We start from the raw sequence: 19829 nt of genomic DNA on the forward strand, positions 1-19829 counted from the left end.
TCACTCTTTGTGGCATTATACCATGTTAGGGATACTCAACATGCATGAAGTCACTGGGCTTAGAGACGGGGAGAGACCAGCCCACTGTACTCATCCCCTGGCTGGAGGCATTGCAGGATGTTGCCTCATCAGTTATCATCCTAGGATCTGTGCCACCATTTTCTTTGGAGGATTCTGCACTGCCCGGGACATCTTGCCATCCATGCTCAGGCCTGCATTGCACGGTGATTCTGGAGGCAGGGCATCCCAGAGTCCTGTGTTTCTTGTGTCACTGATTCCCTGTGAAATGTGCTCAAGTTACAAGTAAAAAGATGTTTTCTCCTATGTGTCAGCTGCAGCACCTTGTGAATGTCAATCTGGGTACACACACAGGTCTGAGGCTAATGCTCCATTATTAGCAGAGCTCCAGTTGTCTGCTCTTGCTGCTCACAAACTCCAGCAGGTTCTCAGACTGTTGTATGGTGGTCTGAAAGGGAAACTTCATTGCACCAGCCTTGCAAACCTGGCCTGGGACCGCTGAGTCAAGCTGAGTTATTTTCTTTCTGCACATCGTATCAGGTAACACAGACTCTCCGCATGACACAAGGCCCGTTCAGTGACATCTCGCCAACCCAGCTGCTGTGCACAAGTCTGCACAGGTGACACTGATGGGAGGTTAGGACACGGTTCCATTGATGATGCACAAGAAGCAATGGAGCTGCTGGTCACTCCTTACTCCCGCTTCTTGCTCCAGCCTAGTAAATGTAAGAAGTGGTAACATTTCTTTGAGTCACTAAAGACAGATGCATGGGGAGCAGACCAACTCAGTAGGGGTTTGTCTACACACAGCTTTTGTACCACATTAACTAGATCTGTTTAGAAATCAATGTAGCTAACCCTGGCGAGGCTGCAGTGACATCGGCACAGAGATGCTTAGAGAAATTGGGCTATTTCTGTAATGTTACAGGGTAATTAAACAGCTCTCGCACTGCACAAGCTGTGTGCAGCCCAGCCCAGGCAGGGCCATTGACCCATACTCTTCACCAGAGCAGACCCACAGTTGCAGTGGTGTTTGTGATCATAGAATCATAGAAGAATCATAGAAGATTAGGGTTGGAAGAGACCTCAGGAGGTCATCTAGTCCAACCCCCTGCTCAAAGCAGGACCTGCAGGGACCTAAAGAGATGGTCACAGCCCCATGACATGACATTCCCCAGCTGCAGCCTCACTGGACATTAAAGACAGCTGGCCCTAGGGGAAATGGAAAGGAGAATCTCCACTTCTCAAAGCAGGACCAATACCAACTAAATCATCCCAGCCAGGGCTTTGTCAAGGGCTTAAAAACCTCTAAGGATGGAAATTCCACCACCTCCCTAGGTAACCCATTGCAGGTCTTCACCACCCTCCTAGTGAAATAGTGTTTCCTAATATCCAACCTAGACCTCCCTCACTGCAACTTGAAACCATTGCTCCTTGTTCTGTCATCTGTCACCATTGAGAACAACCGAGCTTCATCCTCTTTGGAACCCCCGTTCAGGTAGTTGAAGGCTGCTATCAAATCCCCCCTCATTCTTCTCTTCTGCAGACTAAACAAGCCCAGTTCTCTCAGCCTCTCCTCGTAAGTCATGTGCCCCAGCCCCCTGATCATTTTTGTTGCTGTCCGCTGGACTCTCTCCAATTTGTCCACATCCTTTCTGTAGTGGGGGGCCCAAAACTGTACACAGTACTCCAGATGTGGCCTCACCAGTACCGAATAGAAGGGAATAATCACTTTCCTCGATCTGCTGGCAATGCTCCTACTAATGCAGCCCAATATGCCCTTAGCCTTCTTGGCAACGAGGGCACACTTCTGACTCATATCCAGCTTCTCATCCACTGTAATCCCCAGGTCCTTTTCTGCAGAACTACTGCTTAGCCAGTCGGTCCCCAGCCTGTAGCGGTGCATGGGATTCTTCCATCCTAAGTGGAGGACTCTGCACTTGTCTTTGTTGAACCTCATCAGATTTCTTTTGGCCCAATTCTCCAATTTGTCTAGGTCACTCTGGACCCTATCCCCACCCTCTCTGCCTTTTCTTCTACTTGTTTTCACCCCATTTCCCTCTTTAGAGCCCTCCTGCTTCTCTACATGAGCCCTCTCTCTGGGCCGTTTGCACTCTCCAGAGACTGGGATGCTGAGCAAGGGGGGAGTTGGGAAGTGAATCCTTCTGTTGCTGCTACTAGGGCTGAGGGCTGTCTTCTCTTGGGAGCCCCCTGTCTCACTGCCCCCCATCTCCAGGGAGCAGCATGACACAGGCCTTGCAAGAAATGCTGCTTTGGTAACTAGCTGCTTTCACAATTTCTTTCTCGACTTGTTGCCCAGATCTCTATGCTCTTCTTTGCCTTCCCAGCTGGGAAGTGGATCCCTGGTCCTGGGGTGCATGGATGCTAATTGCATGGAAAGGGAGGTCTGTGCTTCTGCGGCATAGTCAGGGGCAGGGGATTGAGTCCCCTTGTGCACTCAGAGAACCATGGAAAGGGCATTCATGTAATGCTGGTGCAGGCTGGGTGTCTCCTGTCTGCCTGGTGCCTGCAGGGAGCTAGAGAGATGGTCTCAGCCCCATGACATGACGCTCCCCAGCTGCAGCCTCACTAGACATTAATGACAGCTGACCCTAGGGGAAATGGAAAGGAGAATCTCCGCTTCTCTCTTGAAAAACACTGAGTTTCTAGCCCTGCTCCTTGTGCAGACACCCTTGGAAATGTAACCAAGGCAACTCTGAGGCTAGGGCGGGATGCTTATCGCTAAAGATCACCAGGGATTCCCAGGGCTGGGGGTGCAAAATCACAGCTAGTTCATGTGGCTAGAGAGGGTAGGACTCCAGGCTAGCCTCCTGCCCCAGGGCAGCTCCAGCCTCTACCAGCAGCTGCCTATGGCAGAGCCAGCTCCTCTGCTGGGCAGATGAAGGTATAACATGATCCAAGGGCTGGAAGCTGAAGCCAGATAAATTCAGACTGGAATTGCCCGTGAGAATAATTAACATTGGAACAACTTACCAAGGGGTGTGGGGGATTCTCCATCCCTTGGAGTGCTATACAGGAGGTCAGACTATATTGTCATAATGGTCACTTCTGGCCTTAACATCTATTAATCAAGTTGCCTCTTACCCTTCTCTTTATAAGATAAATAGATCTTTTTTGTTCTTACTAGAAAGCAGGTTTCATAGCTTTCATTAGCCTCATAGTTTTTTTCTGAATCCTTTCCAGTTTTGCAAAGCCCTTTTAAAAGTGGGTGCCCAGAACTGGACACAGGCTTCTATTAGTGGTATCACCTGTGCTGTGTTTAGAGGCAAAATCCCTCTCTACTTGCACTCGATATTGCCCTGTATCTGCACAGATCAGTTCTGGGCAGGGGCGGCAGGTTTGTATAATTTTTGGTGGTGCCCAGAACAGGTCCAAGTCCCGCCCCTCTCCCCCCCTGCCTTGTAAGATGATATATATTTTTTAAAATAATGTAAAAATGTGAGGGCTCTGGGGTGGGTCTGGTGATGAGGAGTTTGGGGTGTGGGAGCGGCTCAGGCAGAGGGTTTGGGTGCAGGGTTGAGGGCTGTGGGGTGGGGCTGGGGATGAGGGCTTCACGATGCAGGAGGGGGCTCAGGGCTAGGGCAGAGGGTTAGGGTATGGGGGGATGAGGGCTCTGGCTGGGGCTGGAGATGAGGGGCTTGGGGTGTGGGAAGGGCTCAGGGCTAGGGCAGAAGGTTGGGGTGTGGGGAGGTGAGGGCTCTGGCTGGGGGTGCGGGTTCTGGGGTGGGGTGGGGCTGGGGCTGAGGAGTTTGGGGTGTAGGTGGGTTGCCCCGGGACTGGGGCCAGAAAGAAGGACTCCCCCCAGCCCTCTCCCCGCCAGTAGCCACGAGCTGTGCCCCCCCCCCCCGCAGCACACTTGCCTCGCACCACTGTCACTGCATGTGCTCCTAGGGCCCCTCTCAGGTCCAGGAAGCCCCCTCGCCTCCCCTGTGGTGGGTGCCGGGGGGGGGCTGCCATCACATGTGCTCCTCCTCCCCTGCTGCTGCCCCTCACTGTAGCCTCCCTGGGGGTGGGGGATGGGACTGCCCCTTGCCCAGTGTGGGGTAGGACCGGTGACTGCGGACGGGGGGGGGGAGAGTCCCCTGTGCTGGTGGAGGGTCCCGCAGGAAAAGGGAAGGGTCCGAGGCGGAAGGGCAGGGGCAGGGTCAGCCTGCCCTGGCACTAGAAGTTGGGGGGCGCTAGGACCCTGTGGCAGCAGTTGATGCCGGGAGACAGCAGAGTGGACGTATCGACTTGAGGCAGGGACGTTCTGGGCCCGGGGGAGGTGCACGGGGGCAGCAAGTGGGGACCGGGGGATACTTGGGGGAGGTGCACGGGGGCAGCAGGCGGAGCCAGGCCCCCAGGCCCCCGGGCCGTAAATATTGCTGGAGCCTGGGCACCGTGGTCCCATATAACTGCCCGCCCCTGGTTCTGGGAGGCCACTCTAGGCAAAGGGACAATTCAGAAGACAGCACGAAGATTTGTTTTGTTCAATGATCTGGAGGATGGCTTGGATTACAGCCTCAGCAAGTTTGCAGATGACACTAAACTGGGAGGAGTGGTAGATATGCTGGAGCGTAGGGATAGGATACAGAGGGACCTAGACAAATTAGAGGATTTGGCCAAAAGAAATCTGATGAGGTTCAACAAGGACAAGTGTAGAGTCCTGCACTTAGGACGGAAGAATCCCATGCACTGCTACAGACTAGGGACCAAGTGGCTAGGCAGCAGTTCTGCAGAAAAGGACCTAGGGGTTACAGTGGATGAGAAGCTGGATATGAGTCAACAGTGTGCCCTTGTTGTCAAGAAGGCTAACGGCATTTGGGGCTGTATAAGTGGGAGCATTGCCAGCAGATCGAGGGACGTGATCATTCCCCACTATTAGGCATTGGTGAGGCCTCATCTGGAGTACTGTGTCCAGTTTTGGGCCCCACACTACAAGGATGTCGACAAATTGGAAAGAGTCCAGCGCAGGGCAACAAAAATGATTAGGGGGCTGGAGCACATGTTTTATGAGGAGAGGCTGAGGGAATTGGGATTATTTAGTCTGCAGAAGAGAAGAATGAGGGGGGATTTGATAACTGCTTTCAACTATCTGAAAGGGGGTTCCAAAGACGATGGATCTAGACTGTTCTCAGTAGTAGCAGATGAGAGAACAAGGAGTAATGGTCTCAAGTTGCAATGGGGGAGATTTAGGTTGGACATTAGGAAAAACTTTTTCACTAGGAGGGTGGTGAAGCACTGGAATGGGTTACCTAGGGAGGTTTTTAAGGTCAGGCTAGACAAAGCCCTGGCTGGGATGATTTAGTTGGGGATTGGTCCTGCTTTGAACAGGGGGTTGGACTAGATGACCTCCTGAGGTCCCTTCCAACCCTGATATTCTATGATTCTAAGATGCTTGTGGGAGCCAGCTAACCAGAGGCAGAGGCTGGCAGCATGGGTAGAGCAGAGGGCCTGAGGGTGGAAACATGATAAAAACCAAGATCAGATAAGTAGGGAGAGGCAGAGTTGTGCAGGAACAAATATGTTTGGGGTGTAACCAGCTAACCCTCCCTCACATCCTCAGCTAGCCCTGTGCATAGCAGTGTAAGCATGGTAAACAACAGTCCCTTACAACTGAGGTTAGCAAAAATTGTTTTGCAGGGCTACTCAAATGCTAAGGCTGGCTTTGATGTGCAGTTGTCAAAGAAATATTAGCAGATGCCACACATAACCAGTCTGACTTAGAGGACTAGAAACTGACTGAGGAGCAACTACAGACCTCAGTCTTGACAAGCTTAATTCTAGTAGTGAATGGTCTGCAGCATATTTCCCCACACACTGGGGCTGCACTGGGCATTTCCTAGACCGTGCCCATTACTGTGGCTTCTGAGCATGTTCTAACTGCTTGAAACCTACCCTGCTCTAGAGTGAGTCCAGCAAGAGTCACGCGCTTTGTGAAGGTATGAGTAAGAACAGGAGCTGTCCAAAGCCTTAAACCAAAGAGTCTGATGGATGATTTCCAACCAGAAAGGCCCCTCCAAACCCCTGCATTTCCTGAGTTTCTGCTGCTGCAGACATTCACAATAGTCAGAGTGTTTGGATTTAAAAGTACAAGCCATCATTGATGGGGCAGCCAGATTTTCCAGGGGAGAAAGCAGCACCCTTGACCTAGTAGGAGGATTCCTCCTGGCAGGCGGAAGGCCTAGTGGGACATGGGCAGGTGCGTACTGGAGGATTTGGCAGCTGTGAGGTTATGGATGTGTGTCTTATCCCACCCACCTCATTCGTGGAACTGAATGAGCTGCCCCTGCTGGCTATCTGGAACGCTACAATAGTCTGTCATTTTCCTTGATGCTATCATTAAGTAGCCCTTTCTATGCAGTTTGTTTCTTTAATGTGACAGTAGAGTAATTCCTACCTCTGAAAGACTGGCAGGGTGACAGACAGACTATTGCTAGGTCCAGAACATTTCATCAGATCAGAACAAGTCAAGGTGGGAAAGGAGAAGGTCTCTGACACAGGAGTGGTGTGTCTATAAAAAGAGCCCTAATAGGAAAGAGCAAATAATTTTATTGACTAAATAATCACATTTGATAAGACACATTTTGGCCCTGATCATGAAGAGCTCTCAACTGTGGGCAATTGGAATAAATGAGCCCTGAACATGTCTTGTTCAACCTGACCCTTTAAATGATAATAAACACCTACCTCTTGTCTAGTACTTCCCATCAGCAGCTCTCAAAGGTCTTTACAAAGCAGGTCAGTATCATTATCCCTATTCTACAGATGGGGTAACTGAGAAAGAGAGTGGAAGTGGCTCACTTAAGGTCACCCCATGGGCCAGCAGCGGAACCCAGGTCTCCTCTGCAGAAGTAGGCCACATTGCTCCTTTTCTAATAGGGCTCTTGAACTTTTTACAACTACATCTGTCCACAGCTGAATTCTTCTTTCTCTCTAGCTTGGCTTAAATGTTATATTTTGCATGGATTAAATGTATTCATTAATTGCACCCTTTGAAGTTTGTAATGATGCAGTTCCTTTAGGTGTTGCAGTTCAGTACTTTTACTCTAAGAATGCAATAAAAGATCATATCAAATGATTGCAGGTTATAGTGTGCCTTGTATAAGATGCACAGTGAACGATACCTGGGCTCAGCAGCAGGACACTGTGCCTTATTTTCTGTAGGATTGGATGGCAGGCAATCAGCATGGCAAGGGCACTGCAGAAACACATCTTTCACCCTGCATCTTACTTTGAAATTATGTTCATGGACTCCATATACAGAGCAATACATGGTACTAAAAGATGCTCCAAGTGTCTAGCTAAGACTGTGATATTATATTGTTTTATAAGAGAAGCATTATGTGATCACATAACTGAAAACTGTACCACAATGTACGATCAAAGGGGAGCTGACTAGTCCAAGTTGTGCATGCAGGTGTAACATCAGCATTTCTTAACTTCTGAGCACCTAGTGGTGCAAATTCAATGTCCCCATAGCATCATTTTGGGGATGGAATTTCCCAAGTTGTTGTTTTAAAGAACAAAGTAATTGCACAGTCTGGAACTTTTTGGCTGGTACCTGCAGGATGCCTTGCCCTGTGCACCATTCACGGTCAGTGAGACGACACCTCCCGGGGAGTCTTGCATTGCCAAATGAGCACTCAACTCAATAAGACAAGAACCTGCGTTGCTGAGTGTGCCCTATGACGAAGTGGGGATTTCCCCTTGTTACGCTGTATGTGAGCCTATGTGAGTCTTACTGTTGAGCCTATGTGAGTTTTACTGTTTTGCATGAATACTGTGTATGCCTCAGTTTCCCTGTGTGCTGCACCAATACCTCGGTGGTGGGAATAGGAGTGTCTGACTTTGGCTAAGACCCTCTGGGGCAGGTGAGGCTACTCCAGCTGCCTGCATGTATGTTATGTCCAGTCCCCCTCCTAACCTTAGACCCAGGAGGGGGATGTAACCAGGTGACGACCAGGTGACTCTTTGCCCGGGAAGCGAGACAAAGACAGGGAGGAGGAGCAACAGGGGTGTCTGAGGTTGAGTCACTGGAAGCTGGCAGTCTGCTTGGGGGACTGGAAGAAGGGGAGTCCAGGGCATCTGGCCCAGGACTCCCCAAGATGGACTTGGCTGAAAGTCACTGTTTTCTGTGCTAACAAGTTCTGCTCTACGCTGTGTTCCTGTTGACTAATAAACCTTCTGTTTTAATGGCTGGCTGAGAGTAGGGTTGGGGTGCAGGGCCCTTTGGCTTCCCCAGGAGCCCCACCCAGGTGGACTCGCTGCAGGAAGCGCCCGGTGAGAAAGGAGACGCTGAATGCTCCGAGGTCAGATCCAGGAAAGTCGAAGCTGTGTAAGCTTCTTGCCCCGGTGACAGTATGCTCAGAGAAAGGAGGCATGCTCCCCCAGAGTCCTGACTGGCTTCATATGGAGTAGTTCCAGAGCATTGCCCAATGACTCCGTGACATGCCCCGACCCCTGTTAGAGCTCCTTATTCAGTGAACAGCTGAGACAGCAGCACAGAGTGAGATAGGAGCATTAGGGAGCATGCAGCCTGCACAGTTAAGTTGGCCATACAGACTATAAATATTGGTTTCTAAATGCTATCAGTAAAAACCGGGATACATGACTGCACTGTGAATGTCACAGGTCACTAAATCCAGCTAAATCCAACCCAGTTCTCACAGACATTTCTCCCCTGTTATAAATGTTCCCTTGTAAATTTCAGCTGTCTATCCCAAAGTGTTTAGCCTGCAGAGGTGTTAAAGAAAACATTGCACTGAATTTTTGTTTTATACTGGCAAAAGTGCATTTCTTCACATTTCTCATAATCAAAACTTAGTTTTGGCTTAATCTTTCCCCAAAATTTCATCTTTGCACAGATAAGCAATAGCCCAATAAGCAAAAATTTTGGAAAATTCTGAGCAACTGAAAAACCAGGGGTTAGAATGGAAACATTTAGACATCCTTAACTGTAGGTGTCCCTGTTCTGACTATTATCAATTTGCCTCCCAGTCGGGCCTAAAGGCTCCAGTTGGGACTCTGTCATGTTGGACACTTGTAGAATAGAAGATGGCCCCTCCTGTGAAAAGCTGACAATCAGAAAGACACAGTGATACAGGCAAACTAGAAATAAGCACATGTCAAAAAAGCAGAGGGGGTGAGGAGTAGGAACTTTCTGTGCATGAAGGAGGCACCGTGGCTGAGTGACTGAGTTCAGCTCCCATCAGTGCTGGGGCTGTGAGGCCATTGCCCTGAGTGTGGGTGACATCATTGTCCATGCGACTGCTGCTGCATCTGGATTAGCTTAGGGTTCATGGCAGCTGTGACAAGCATGGGGCTATCCCAAAATGCTGCAGGCTCCACGCATAGAAATGGGCACTAGCTCCTGGGTAGGGATTGAATCATAGAATCATAGACCCGGAAGGGACCTCAGAAGGTCATTTAGTCCAGTCCCCTGCATTCAAGGCAGGACTAACGATTATCTAGACGAGGGGTTGGCAACCTTTCAGAAGTGGTGTGCCGAGTTTCATTTCTTCACTCTAATTTAAGGTTTCGTGTGCCAGTAATACATTTTAACGTTTTTAGAAAGTCTCTTTCTATAAGTCTGTAATATATAACTAAACTATTGTTGTATGTAAAGTAAATAAGGTTTTTAAAATGTTTAAGAAGCTTCATTTAAAATTAAATTAAAATGCAGAGCCCCCCGGACCGGTGGCCAGGACCTGGGCAGTGTGAGTGCCACTGAAAATCAGCTTGCGTGCCGCCTTTGGCACGCGTGCCATAGCTTGCCTACCCCTGATCTAGACCATCCCTGACAGGTGTTTGTCCAACCTGCTCTTAAAAATCCCCAATGATGGAGATTCCACCACCTCCCTAGACAATTTATTCCAGTGCTTAACCACTCTGACAGTTAGGAGGTTTTTCCTAATGTCCACCTAAACCGCCCTTGCTGCAATTTAAGCCCATTGCTTCTTAGAATCATAGAATATCAGGGTTGGAAGGGACCTCAGGAGGTCATCTAGTCCAACCCCCTGCTCAAAGCAGTACCAATTCCCAACTAAATCATGCCAGCTAGGGCTTTGTCAAGCCTGACCTTAAAAACCTCTAAGGAAGGAGATTCCACCACCTCCCTAGGTAACCCATTCCAGTGCGTCACCACCCTCAGCCTCTCCTCATAAGTCATGTGCTCCAGCCCCCTAATCATTTTTGTTGCCCTCCGCTGGACTCTTTCCAATTTTTCCACATCCTTCTTGTAGTGTGGGGCCCAAAAGTGGACACAGTACTCCAGATGAGGCCTCACCAATGCCAAATAGAGGGGAATGATCACGTCCCTCGATCTGCTGGCAATGCCCCTACTTATACAGCCCCAAATACCGTTAGCCTTCTTGGCAACAAGGGCACACTGTTGACTTATATCCAGCTTCTCGTCCACTGTAACCCCTAGGTCCTTTTCTGCAGAACTGCTGCCTAGCCATTCAGTCCCTAGTGTGGAGGAAAAATGGTTTAAGGCCTAAACTTTGGTCAATTGAACTGTATGTAGGGTCAGGTGAACTGTATGTGTGACCTGGAGGGAAGGGGGAAGGTAAAAGGAGAAGGGTAGAAAAAAAAAAACTATAGAAGCAGAAGTAACAGTTTGTAATTAATAGCTGCCCGGTGACAGAGCAAGAAACCGCAAAGGGTAAAACTAAAAAGAAAACAGAAAAACTTGCTTTGCTTCATCCCTTATATGGATGTAAAATTTTAAGAAAGTATATGTAATTTTGTGGTTTTATCCTATATAAGCTATCGTATTTTATCCGTCGGGGGGGGGGGGGGGGTTCAGCTGCCTGGGCTGACTCCCCCATGCATGCATGTTTGATTAATCAATAAAGGTGCCTCAGGCTGATCTGATCGAAAATCCATCGTGTGGTCGATTTTCCACAACAATTTGGGGGCTCGTCTGGGATCCACAGAAGACTTTCCCAGACCAGAGGACCGCGGGCAATCTCCCACCAAATCCAGGGCCCATCTAAAAGGTAAAAAACCTTTTGAAATCTCTATCGTGGGTTTCTGGTGGAGGATTTGCCCGTAGGCTCAGGGTTGGGTAAGTTGCACGCTGGATCTGAACCTTTTTGCTGCCAGACATGCCTGACGCCCTTTTGTTTTTGTCTTGTTTCTTGTTTTGTTTTGGTTTTGGTTCCCCGGGAAAAGCCACGGGTAAGTGGTTACGTGTAAGTTGAAGTCCCCACCAAAGTAGACCTCGGTTGTAGGCCTTGCCTCGGCGGTTGTATGCCGGAAAGCTGAGAATTGTAAAAGGTAAAAATTGTGGGTTTGGGGCACGTGGTCGGAAACCTAGGAATTGTGAAATTAATTCGCACAGTTGGTAATAGCAAGTTCAGATCCCACAAAACTCCAGAAAGATGGGGGTTGGCAAGTCCAAAGAAACTGCCGTCCCGCCAAAAGGCACACCAGTGTTTTATATTTACAAAAATTATAGTCCTTCTACTTGCAAGTTTCTAGTAAAATGAAATTGGTATACCAAAGATAATCCAAATTTGTAATTTCCCTTAGAAAAAAGCTTCGACCTTGACAAAATTGTGCACCTCAGAGGCGCACTTCTTGCCAACAAAGTCAAACAAGGTCAGTTTAATGCATATTTTTATTGGTGTAAGAAAACAGTAAAACGGCGCCATAAATCTCAAGTAGGGAGTCCCAAGGACTCCCAAAAAAGGTTAAAACCCAACTAAAAAAAACAAAAAGGAAATTAACTCTTTTCCGTAACCCCGCTGGCCAGCAAATATCTCTCTATCCATCTAGACCCCTTCAAAAGGTAAAGCTCCTTCGGAGTATCCCCTCTGCACCTCCTAACAATCTTATAAACCTGTTCCTAAAACGCAGGCAGTTTGCTGCTCCAGCACAGCCTATGCAAGCAGCTGCTGGAGCACCTCGCCCAGACGGAACTGGGCAGGAAGCTGCTGCCCAGCCCCCACCGGCCCCAAGGGCAAAAAATATTAAGCACCTTAAGTATCCCTCAGACAGTATCTCCCCATACTAAAAAAATGTTCCCCTTGCGCCAATTCCCGGGCATTGGCACTTCGGGTCAGGAGACCTTGGTGTCTGTGCATGCACCTTGGTCTCCCACAGAATTGTATAATTTAATTAAAAAAATTTCCGAAAATAAAAAAAAGACCCTGTTAAATTCCAAGAAAAATTAAAAACTGTCATGCACTAATATAACCCTACCTGGGCAAACTTAAACCTACTCCTAAGGAAAATCCTGCCCATTAAATTGCCTTTATCAGGCAGCCCGGTGGCCCATGGAGGACCCAGGCCACGACCAGAACACAATAAATAGAATAAAAAACAGGCTGTGAAAAGCAGTTCTCACAGTCTGCCCACAAAAAACAAATTAAGCCAAAATTAGCACCTGTAAACAAAGTAAAAATAAAAATTTAAATAAAACCCAACACTATCACCGCCACATTAAAACTAAGTTAATGTCCCTACCACCCTGGCCGCTCCACAAGCGGTAGGGGTGGGCAACGTTCTTGTGTCCCATCCCGTCTCTTTATCTCTGACCGTTTTTGTCGGTCCTCTGTCTATCATGTTTTCCTCCTCAGTCCTTGTTTACCAGTTAACCTTTTGGGAAAAATCTTGCTGTGTAAATTAAATTGTATAATCTGCTGTACCCCAGATGGTGTGTATCTGAACGTGCCTGGTCCCGCTCACAATAAGGTCCTGGCAATTTACAAAAAAAACCCGACCCCAGCCCTTCCTCATTGCAACAGAAACTGCTGGTTAAGGTCTCTCCCTCCCTGTGGGCCTTCTGAGCCGATCATGCCAACCAGGTTGGGTGCACTGGGTCTGCCCAACCCGTTAAAATTCGCCTAAACCCAGCAAAACCCCTTCCCAAGGTGCAGCAGTATCCTCTATCAAAACAGGCCAAAAAAAATCCAACCTGTTATTACCTCCTGCATTTAGCAAGGAGTCATTATTCCTATAGTCAGTAAGTGTAACTCCCCCATTTTATAGTGTTGTTAATGCGGCTGTTCTCCCTATCTTTCCACTTCTTGTAAGCTTCTTTTTTGTGTTAAAATCAGCAAGGATTTCACTGTTAAGCCAAGCTGGTCGCCTGCCATATTTACTATTCTTTCTACACATCGGGATGTTTTTTTCCTGCAACCTCAATAAGGATTCTTTAAAATACAGCCAGCTCTCCTGGACTCCTTTGCCCCTCATGTTATTCTCCCAGGGTATCCTGCCCATCAGTTCCCTGAGGGAGTCAAAGTCTGCTTTTCTGAAGTCCAGGGTCCATATTCTGTTGCTCTCCTTTCTTCCTTGTGTCAGGATCCTGAACTCGACCATCTCATGGTCACTGCCTCCCAGGTTCCCATCCACTTTTGCTTCCCCTACTAATTCTTCCCTGTTTGTGAGCAGCAGGTCAAGAAGAGCTCTGCCCCTCGTTGGTTCCTCCAGCACCTGCACCAGGAAATTGTCCCCTACACTTTCCAAAAACTTCCTGGATTGTCTGTGCACCGCTGTATTGCTCTCCCAGCAGATATCAGGGTGTGTAGCAGTGCGCGGACTCACCCGGCGGCACCTCCTGCTGGTTTTCTTGGGAATTAGCTCATCCAGCTGTTGGAGCGCCCTCTGCAGGCTGGTGATCCGCCTTGCCGCTGGCCTGGGTCCCTCCCAGGACCCCGGTGCCCCTTTCTCTGGGTGCCGCCCCCTGGCAGTACCCCTTTCTCTTTGGGTCTCCCCTCCCCAGGGAACCCCCACCCACTATCCCCACCTCGCCTCAGAATAAGGCCACTGCCAGTCAGCAACTAGCCCCCGCAGGGCAGACTGCAGTATAAGCCACTCATCATTGGCAAGGTTGGGTTTGGGCCTGCTGCTTTTGCCTACCCCTGGGCTACCCTCTGCAACCCCCAGTACCTATTGGCCTTATGCTAGGCCGCAGCCTGGGGCTTTCCAGGCTGGAGCTCCCCAGCTCTTCTGCCTTTCCCCAGCCCTGCTCCACTCAGGTACCCTGTCTCTAGCTCCCTGCAGCCAGGCCCTTCTCTCTCTGAATGCAGAGGGAGAGTGCCCTGGGCCTCTGGCTCACAGCCTTTTATAGGGACCAGCTGGGCCTGATTGGGGCATGGCCCAGCTGCAGCCGCTTCCCCAATCAGTCCAGCTTTTCCCTGCCACAGCCCTCTCCCTGGCTGTTTTAAGCCCTTCAGGGCAGGAGCGGGTGACCACCCCGCTACATGGTGATTGAAGTCTCCCATGAGAACCAGGGCCTGCGATCTAGTAACTTCTGTTAGTTGCCGGAAGAAAGCCCCGTCCACCTCATTCCCTGGTCTGGTGGTCTATAGCAGACTCCCACCATGACATCACTCTTGTTGCTCAGACTTCTAAATTTAATCCAGAGATTCTCAGGTTTTCCTGCAGTTTCAGTCATACTGATCTCTTACATACAATGCAACTCCCCCACCTTTTCTGCCCTGCCTGTCCTTCCTGAACAGTTTATATCCATCCATGACAGTACTCCAGGCATGTGAGTTATCCCACCAAGTCTCTGTTATTCCAATCACATCATAGTTCCTTGACTGTGCCAGGACTTCCAGTTCTCCCTGCTTGTTTCCCAGGCTTCTTGCATTTGTGTATAGGCACTTAAGATAACTCGCCGATCGTCCCACTTTCTCAGTATGAGACAGGAGTCCTCCCCTCTTGCTCTCTCCTGCTCGTGCTTCCTCCCAGTATCCCATTTCCTCACTTACCTCAGGGCTTTGGTCTCCTTCCCCCGATGAACCTAGTTTAAAGTCCCCCTCACTAGGTTAGCCAGCCTGCTTGTGAAGTTGTTCTTCCCTATCTTTGTTAGGTGGAGCCCATCTCTGCCTAGCACTCCTCCTTCTTGGAACGCCATCCCTGGTAAAAGAATACAAAGCCTTCTCTCCGACACTACCTGCGTAGCCATTCGTTGACTTCCACGATTCGACCGTCTCTACCCGGGCCTTTTCCTTGCACAGGGAGGATGGACGAGAACACCACTTGCGCCTCAAACTCCTTTATCCTTCTTTCCAGTGCCACGTAGTCTGCAGTGATCCGCTCAAGGTCATTCTTGGCAGTATCATTGGTGCCCACGTGGAGAAGCAGGAAGGGGTAGCGATCCGAGGGCTTGGTGAGTCTTGGCAGTCTCTCCGTCACATCGTAAATCCTAGCTCCTGGCAAGCAGCACACTTCTCGGTTTTCCCGGTCGGGGTGGCAGATAGATGACTCAGTCCCCCTGAGGAGGGAGTCCCCGACCACCACCACCTGCCTCCTTCTCTTGGGAGCAGTGGTCATGGAACCCCCATCCCTAGGACAGTGCATCTCATGCCTTCCAATCGGTGGAGTCTCCTTCTGCTCCCTTCCCTCAGATGTATCATCTAGTCCACTCTCCGCATTAGTACCTGTGGAGAGAACATGAAAACAGTTGCTCACCTGTATCTGCATTGCTGGTACATGGACGCTCCTCTTCCTTCTACTGGAAGTCACATACTGCCAAATTTCTTCACCATCCTTCTGTCCCAGCTGTGCAGCCTGCTCTGATTGTTCATAACGTTGTGCCTGTAGAAGCATATCCTGACGTCTGTCCAGGAAATCTTCATTTTCTCTTATGCAACGCAGAGTCGATACTCTTTTCTCCAGACCTCGAACCTTCTCTTCCAATACGGAGACCAGCTTGCACTTTTGTACAGACAAAGTCGCTTCTGTCCTGTGGAAGAAAGGCAAACATGGCACATCCTGTGCAGGTAACAACAGCTGAACGCTCACCATCCATATTTCCTTCCTTCTAAGAGCTTCCTCAGCTGTTGTAGTAACTACTCAGAGAAGCCTGTAAGATGAAAGCCTCAGTGCACTCTCCCCAGGCGAACTCCCAGGCAAACTCCCTCTGTTAGCCTCCGCTGTTCACCGCTCAGCTGGTTCGCTGCTGACTGCCTTTTTATAACAGAATGAAGGCAGTGAGTTTATCCCTGTGCCCCTCATTGCCATTGCTTGGAAGCCCAGAGCCAGCACTTCTCCCATCAGTGGGAATGGTTGGTTGCCATGGTCCAAGTGGGTGGCAATGGAAGCCAGGCCTGGAAAGAGGTTGCTGGAAGGCCAGTTTACTGGTAATTTAGGAGAATGTTATTATAACTGCTCCCCACTAACTCTGTCATGGCTGCACCTGGTGGTTGCCCTCACAGGTAACTGAGACTCACTGATTGTCTGTGACAGGTGACATGGGGGAGGAGGACTGAAGCACTGGACTCTTGCAATTCAAGAGAGTTACACAGCTCTGCAAAAGCACCTCAATCCTGATCTACATCCTGCCTCACTCCCTGCTATTCTGGTCTTGGGTATCTCCCAATCCCAGCTCTGCTAACACACCTCAATCCAACTTGTGCATCATTTCCCACTAGTCAAGCCATGTGGCCATACACTGTTCTGCAGCAACCTTTGGTATTCAAGGCTCAGGCCTTGACAAAGAATCACAGAATTTACATCAGCCACGAGTATTCCTGTCCTAGCTCCCCACAACTATGCCAATATAGCTCCCACAAAACAAACAGCTCTCATGCAGTTGGCTCAATTATCGTCCCTCTTTTGCCCCCCACCATGACACCATCCCTGAACCTGGCTCTGCCATTTCCACGGGGGGGGGGGGGGAAAGGAAGGGGCTGCTGTGAGGGCTGAGAGCTGTGTACAGAGGACCCCACCAAGAGCGAGAGCGGGTCCTTACATTGACTGTCCTTACTTTGCTCGTATTCTGACTGTCTGCAGCTGTCAAGTGCCCAGTGCTGGCCACCCCGGGCAGGGGCCGGTTAAACTGCACTCACTGGCATGGAGACTTCACGTATAACTCCACCTGCACCTTCTCCTGCGAGATGGGGTTTGTGCGGAATGGATCGGAGACACTGGCGTGCACAGCCCTGGGACAATGGACAGTGCGTCCCCCACTCTGTGAAGGTAGAGACACACCATTAACTGTGGGGTGTGCAGAGAATACATGGTGGAGCTGGTGTGATACGAGACATCCTTTCCATAGGAGCCCAGATCTCTGCCCATTCTGGGGAGGAGAGCTATTTCGTATGATGGCTTGGGAGCCAGGGGACTAGATCCTTCGATATGGGACACACGTGCAATGCAAAGCTGTGTAATAGGGAGAAAATGGACCTTCGTCGCCATTGCCCTGCCCCTTGGGCAGCCATTTACACCAGTGTCAACTGTCTGCCCCACAACCCCTGGCACTACTGTCCCCTGGCTCCTCTTCCTGTCACCTTCCCCCAAACACAGCCAGACACCTGCCTCCTGGCACCCCACTAACCTGTTTATTCGGTAACCATCAGTCCCTGTCATGGTACCCTCCCTTCAGACAGTTCTCCCTCTGGCACTACACCCCCAGCTTCTCGCCATTCAACTCATGATAACACCTCATCCCCCTGAGGCATTAACACTCCAGCACCTCATTCCAGACAGCATTGTTCCACCCAGCGCCCAAGACATGCCACCCCCAGGGTCTGAAAACTGCAGCAATGCATCACTTAACACATAGCAATGTAGAGCTGGAAGGGACCTCAAGAGGTCTTCAAGTCCAGCCCCCTGCACTGAGGCAGGACCAAGTAAAACTAGACCATCCCTGACAAGTGTTTGTCCAACCTATTCTTTAAAATCTCCACTGATGGGGATTCCACAAACTCCCTTGGTAACCTGTTTCAGAGTTTAACTATCCTTATTGTTAGAAAAATTTTCCTAATATCTAACCTAAATTGCTGTTGCTGCAGATTAAGACCATTACTTCTTTTCCTATCTTCAGTGGACATGGAGAACAATTGATCACTGTCTTCTTTATAACAACCCTTAACACAATTGAAGACCGTTATTAGATACCCCCTCTTCTTTTCTCAAGATTAAATATGCCCAGTTTTTTTAACCTTTCCTCAGAGGCCAGGTTTTCTAAACATTTGATAATTTGTGTTGCTTTTCTCTGGAGTCTCTCCAGTTTGTCCACATCTTTCTTAAAGTGTGGCACCCAGAACTGCACACAGTACTCCTTCTGAGGCCTCAGCAGTGCAGAGTAAAGCGGGACATTTATCTCCCATATCTTACATACAGCACACCTGTTAGTACACCCCAGAATGATATTAGCCTTTTTTGCAGCTGCATCACATTGTTGATTCATATTCAATCTGTGATCCTCTAAAATCCCTTTTCAGCAATGCTACCACCTGGCCACTTATTCCCCATTTTGTAGTTATGCATTTCAATTTTCTTTCCTAAGTGAAGTACTTTGCTCTTGTCTTTACTGAATTTCATCTTGTTGATTTCAGACCAGTTCTCCAATTTGACAAGGTAGTTTTGAATTCTAATTCTGTCCTCCAAAATGCTTGCACTCCCTCCTAGCTTGGTGTCATCTGCAAATTTTATAAGCATCGTCTCCACTCTATTCTCCAAGTCATTAATGAAAATATTGAATAGTACTGGACCCAGGACTGACCCCTGTGGCACTCCACTAGATACGCCCTCCCAGTTTGACACAAACCAGTTTAACTACTCTCTGAGTGTGGTTTTTCAAGAGGTTGTGCACCCACCTTCTAGAAATTAAATCTAGACTACATTTCCCTAGTTTGCTTATGGGAATGTCATGTGGAGCATGATGCCTCTGGCATCACATCCCCCAGCACCCTTTGCCCCCAATACCTAACCTCATGTACCCATGCTCCCATGGCACTTCACACACACACCCATTAGCTAATTCCCCTGGCACTTCACCTCACAGCAACAAAGGACCATCCCCTGCCACATCCAGATTTTTCCTTATAAAGTTCTGCTTTGCTATTCCAGCTGTCAAGTGCCCAGTGCTGGATTCCCCGGGCAGGGGCAGATTAAACTGTACTCATTGGCATGGAGACTTCACGTATAACTCCACCTGTGCCTTTTCCTGTGAGACGGGGTTTGTGCGGAATGGATTGGAGACACTGGAGTGTACGGCCCTGGGACAATGGAAAGGGCGTCCCCCGCGCTGTGAAGGTACAGTACAGACTATACACTGCAGGACTGGCTTGGGAAGCTGCTTCTGCTCATGTGGTAGGAAGCACTGTGGCCTTAGACTGTCTGAACTTACAGAACTGAAAAGCAAATCAAGGAAATGTTAAACACAGGATTTAGAGCCCCTGTGAACACTCACAGGAAACTCTGTAGCTGCTGTGATAATGTAATCTAAGGTCAGGATTTCCAGTGCTGTGAGCTGTTCAGATGTCGTGGAGCAATCAGTACAGACTAATGGAGGTCTTCAGAGTACCTATACCAACCCATCTCTAGCAATTACAGTAGCAAGGTCAATATCTCGTCAGCCCTAGTAGTTACTGAGACAAGCTTCTACAGGAGTAGGAAACAGTGTCTTACCTACTAGGTTGGGAACTGAGACTGCATAGCATTTTAGCCTAAAGGCCAAAAGCAAATTTGCTTTAGTGTCTCAATAAGTCAAAAAGGGGGATATCTGTCTTGGCTAACTGCCATTTGGGATAGTAAATTCAGTGTTCATTAGGAGTTCATTAGTTTGGTGGAGACGCCTTATGTGTGCTGATTTGAACATGTAACCTCAGTAAATGAGCCTGAGTCATGTTATTGTAACACAGGGATGTGAAATAGGATTACATTTTATATTGGATTCTTCTGGAATTATTTGCTTAATGTCCTTATCATTTAAACTGATCAATCCATTCCTGGATATAATTTCCATTAATATTCCAGCTGTCAAGTGCCCAGTGCTGGCTGCTTTGGAAAGGGGCAGATTAAACTGCACTCACTGGCATGGAGACTTCACGTATAACTCCACC

General features: G+C 49.0%; 1 protein-coding gene across 1 annotated transcript in view; it reads left to right on the forward strand.

The window, feature by feature from the left end:
• Nucleotides 1–19829, forward strand: part of LOC112104982 (P-selectin-like) — a 50903-nt gene that overhangs the window by 13793 nt on the left and 17281 nt on the right. Inside the window, exons 6-8 of the mRNA XM_029912441.1 lie at nt 16774–16959; nt 18835–19020; nt 19744–19827. Of these exons, the coding sequence (XP_029768301.1) occupies nt 16774–16959; nt 18835–19020; nt 19744–19827 (456 nt within the window). The remainder of the gene's footprint in view (nt 1–16773; nt 16960–18834; nt 19021–19743; nt 19828–19829) is intronic.

This window comes from Terrapene carolina, unplaced genomic scaffold, assembly GCF_002925995.2.
Source record: "Terrapene carolina triunguis isolate 2854851 unplaced genomic scaffold, T_m_triunguis-2.0 Scaffold212, whole genome shotgun sequence".
NCBI classification, from domain to species: Eukaryota; Metazoa; Chordata; order Testudines; family Emydidae; genus Terrapene; species Terrapene triunguis.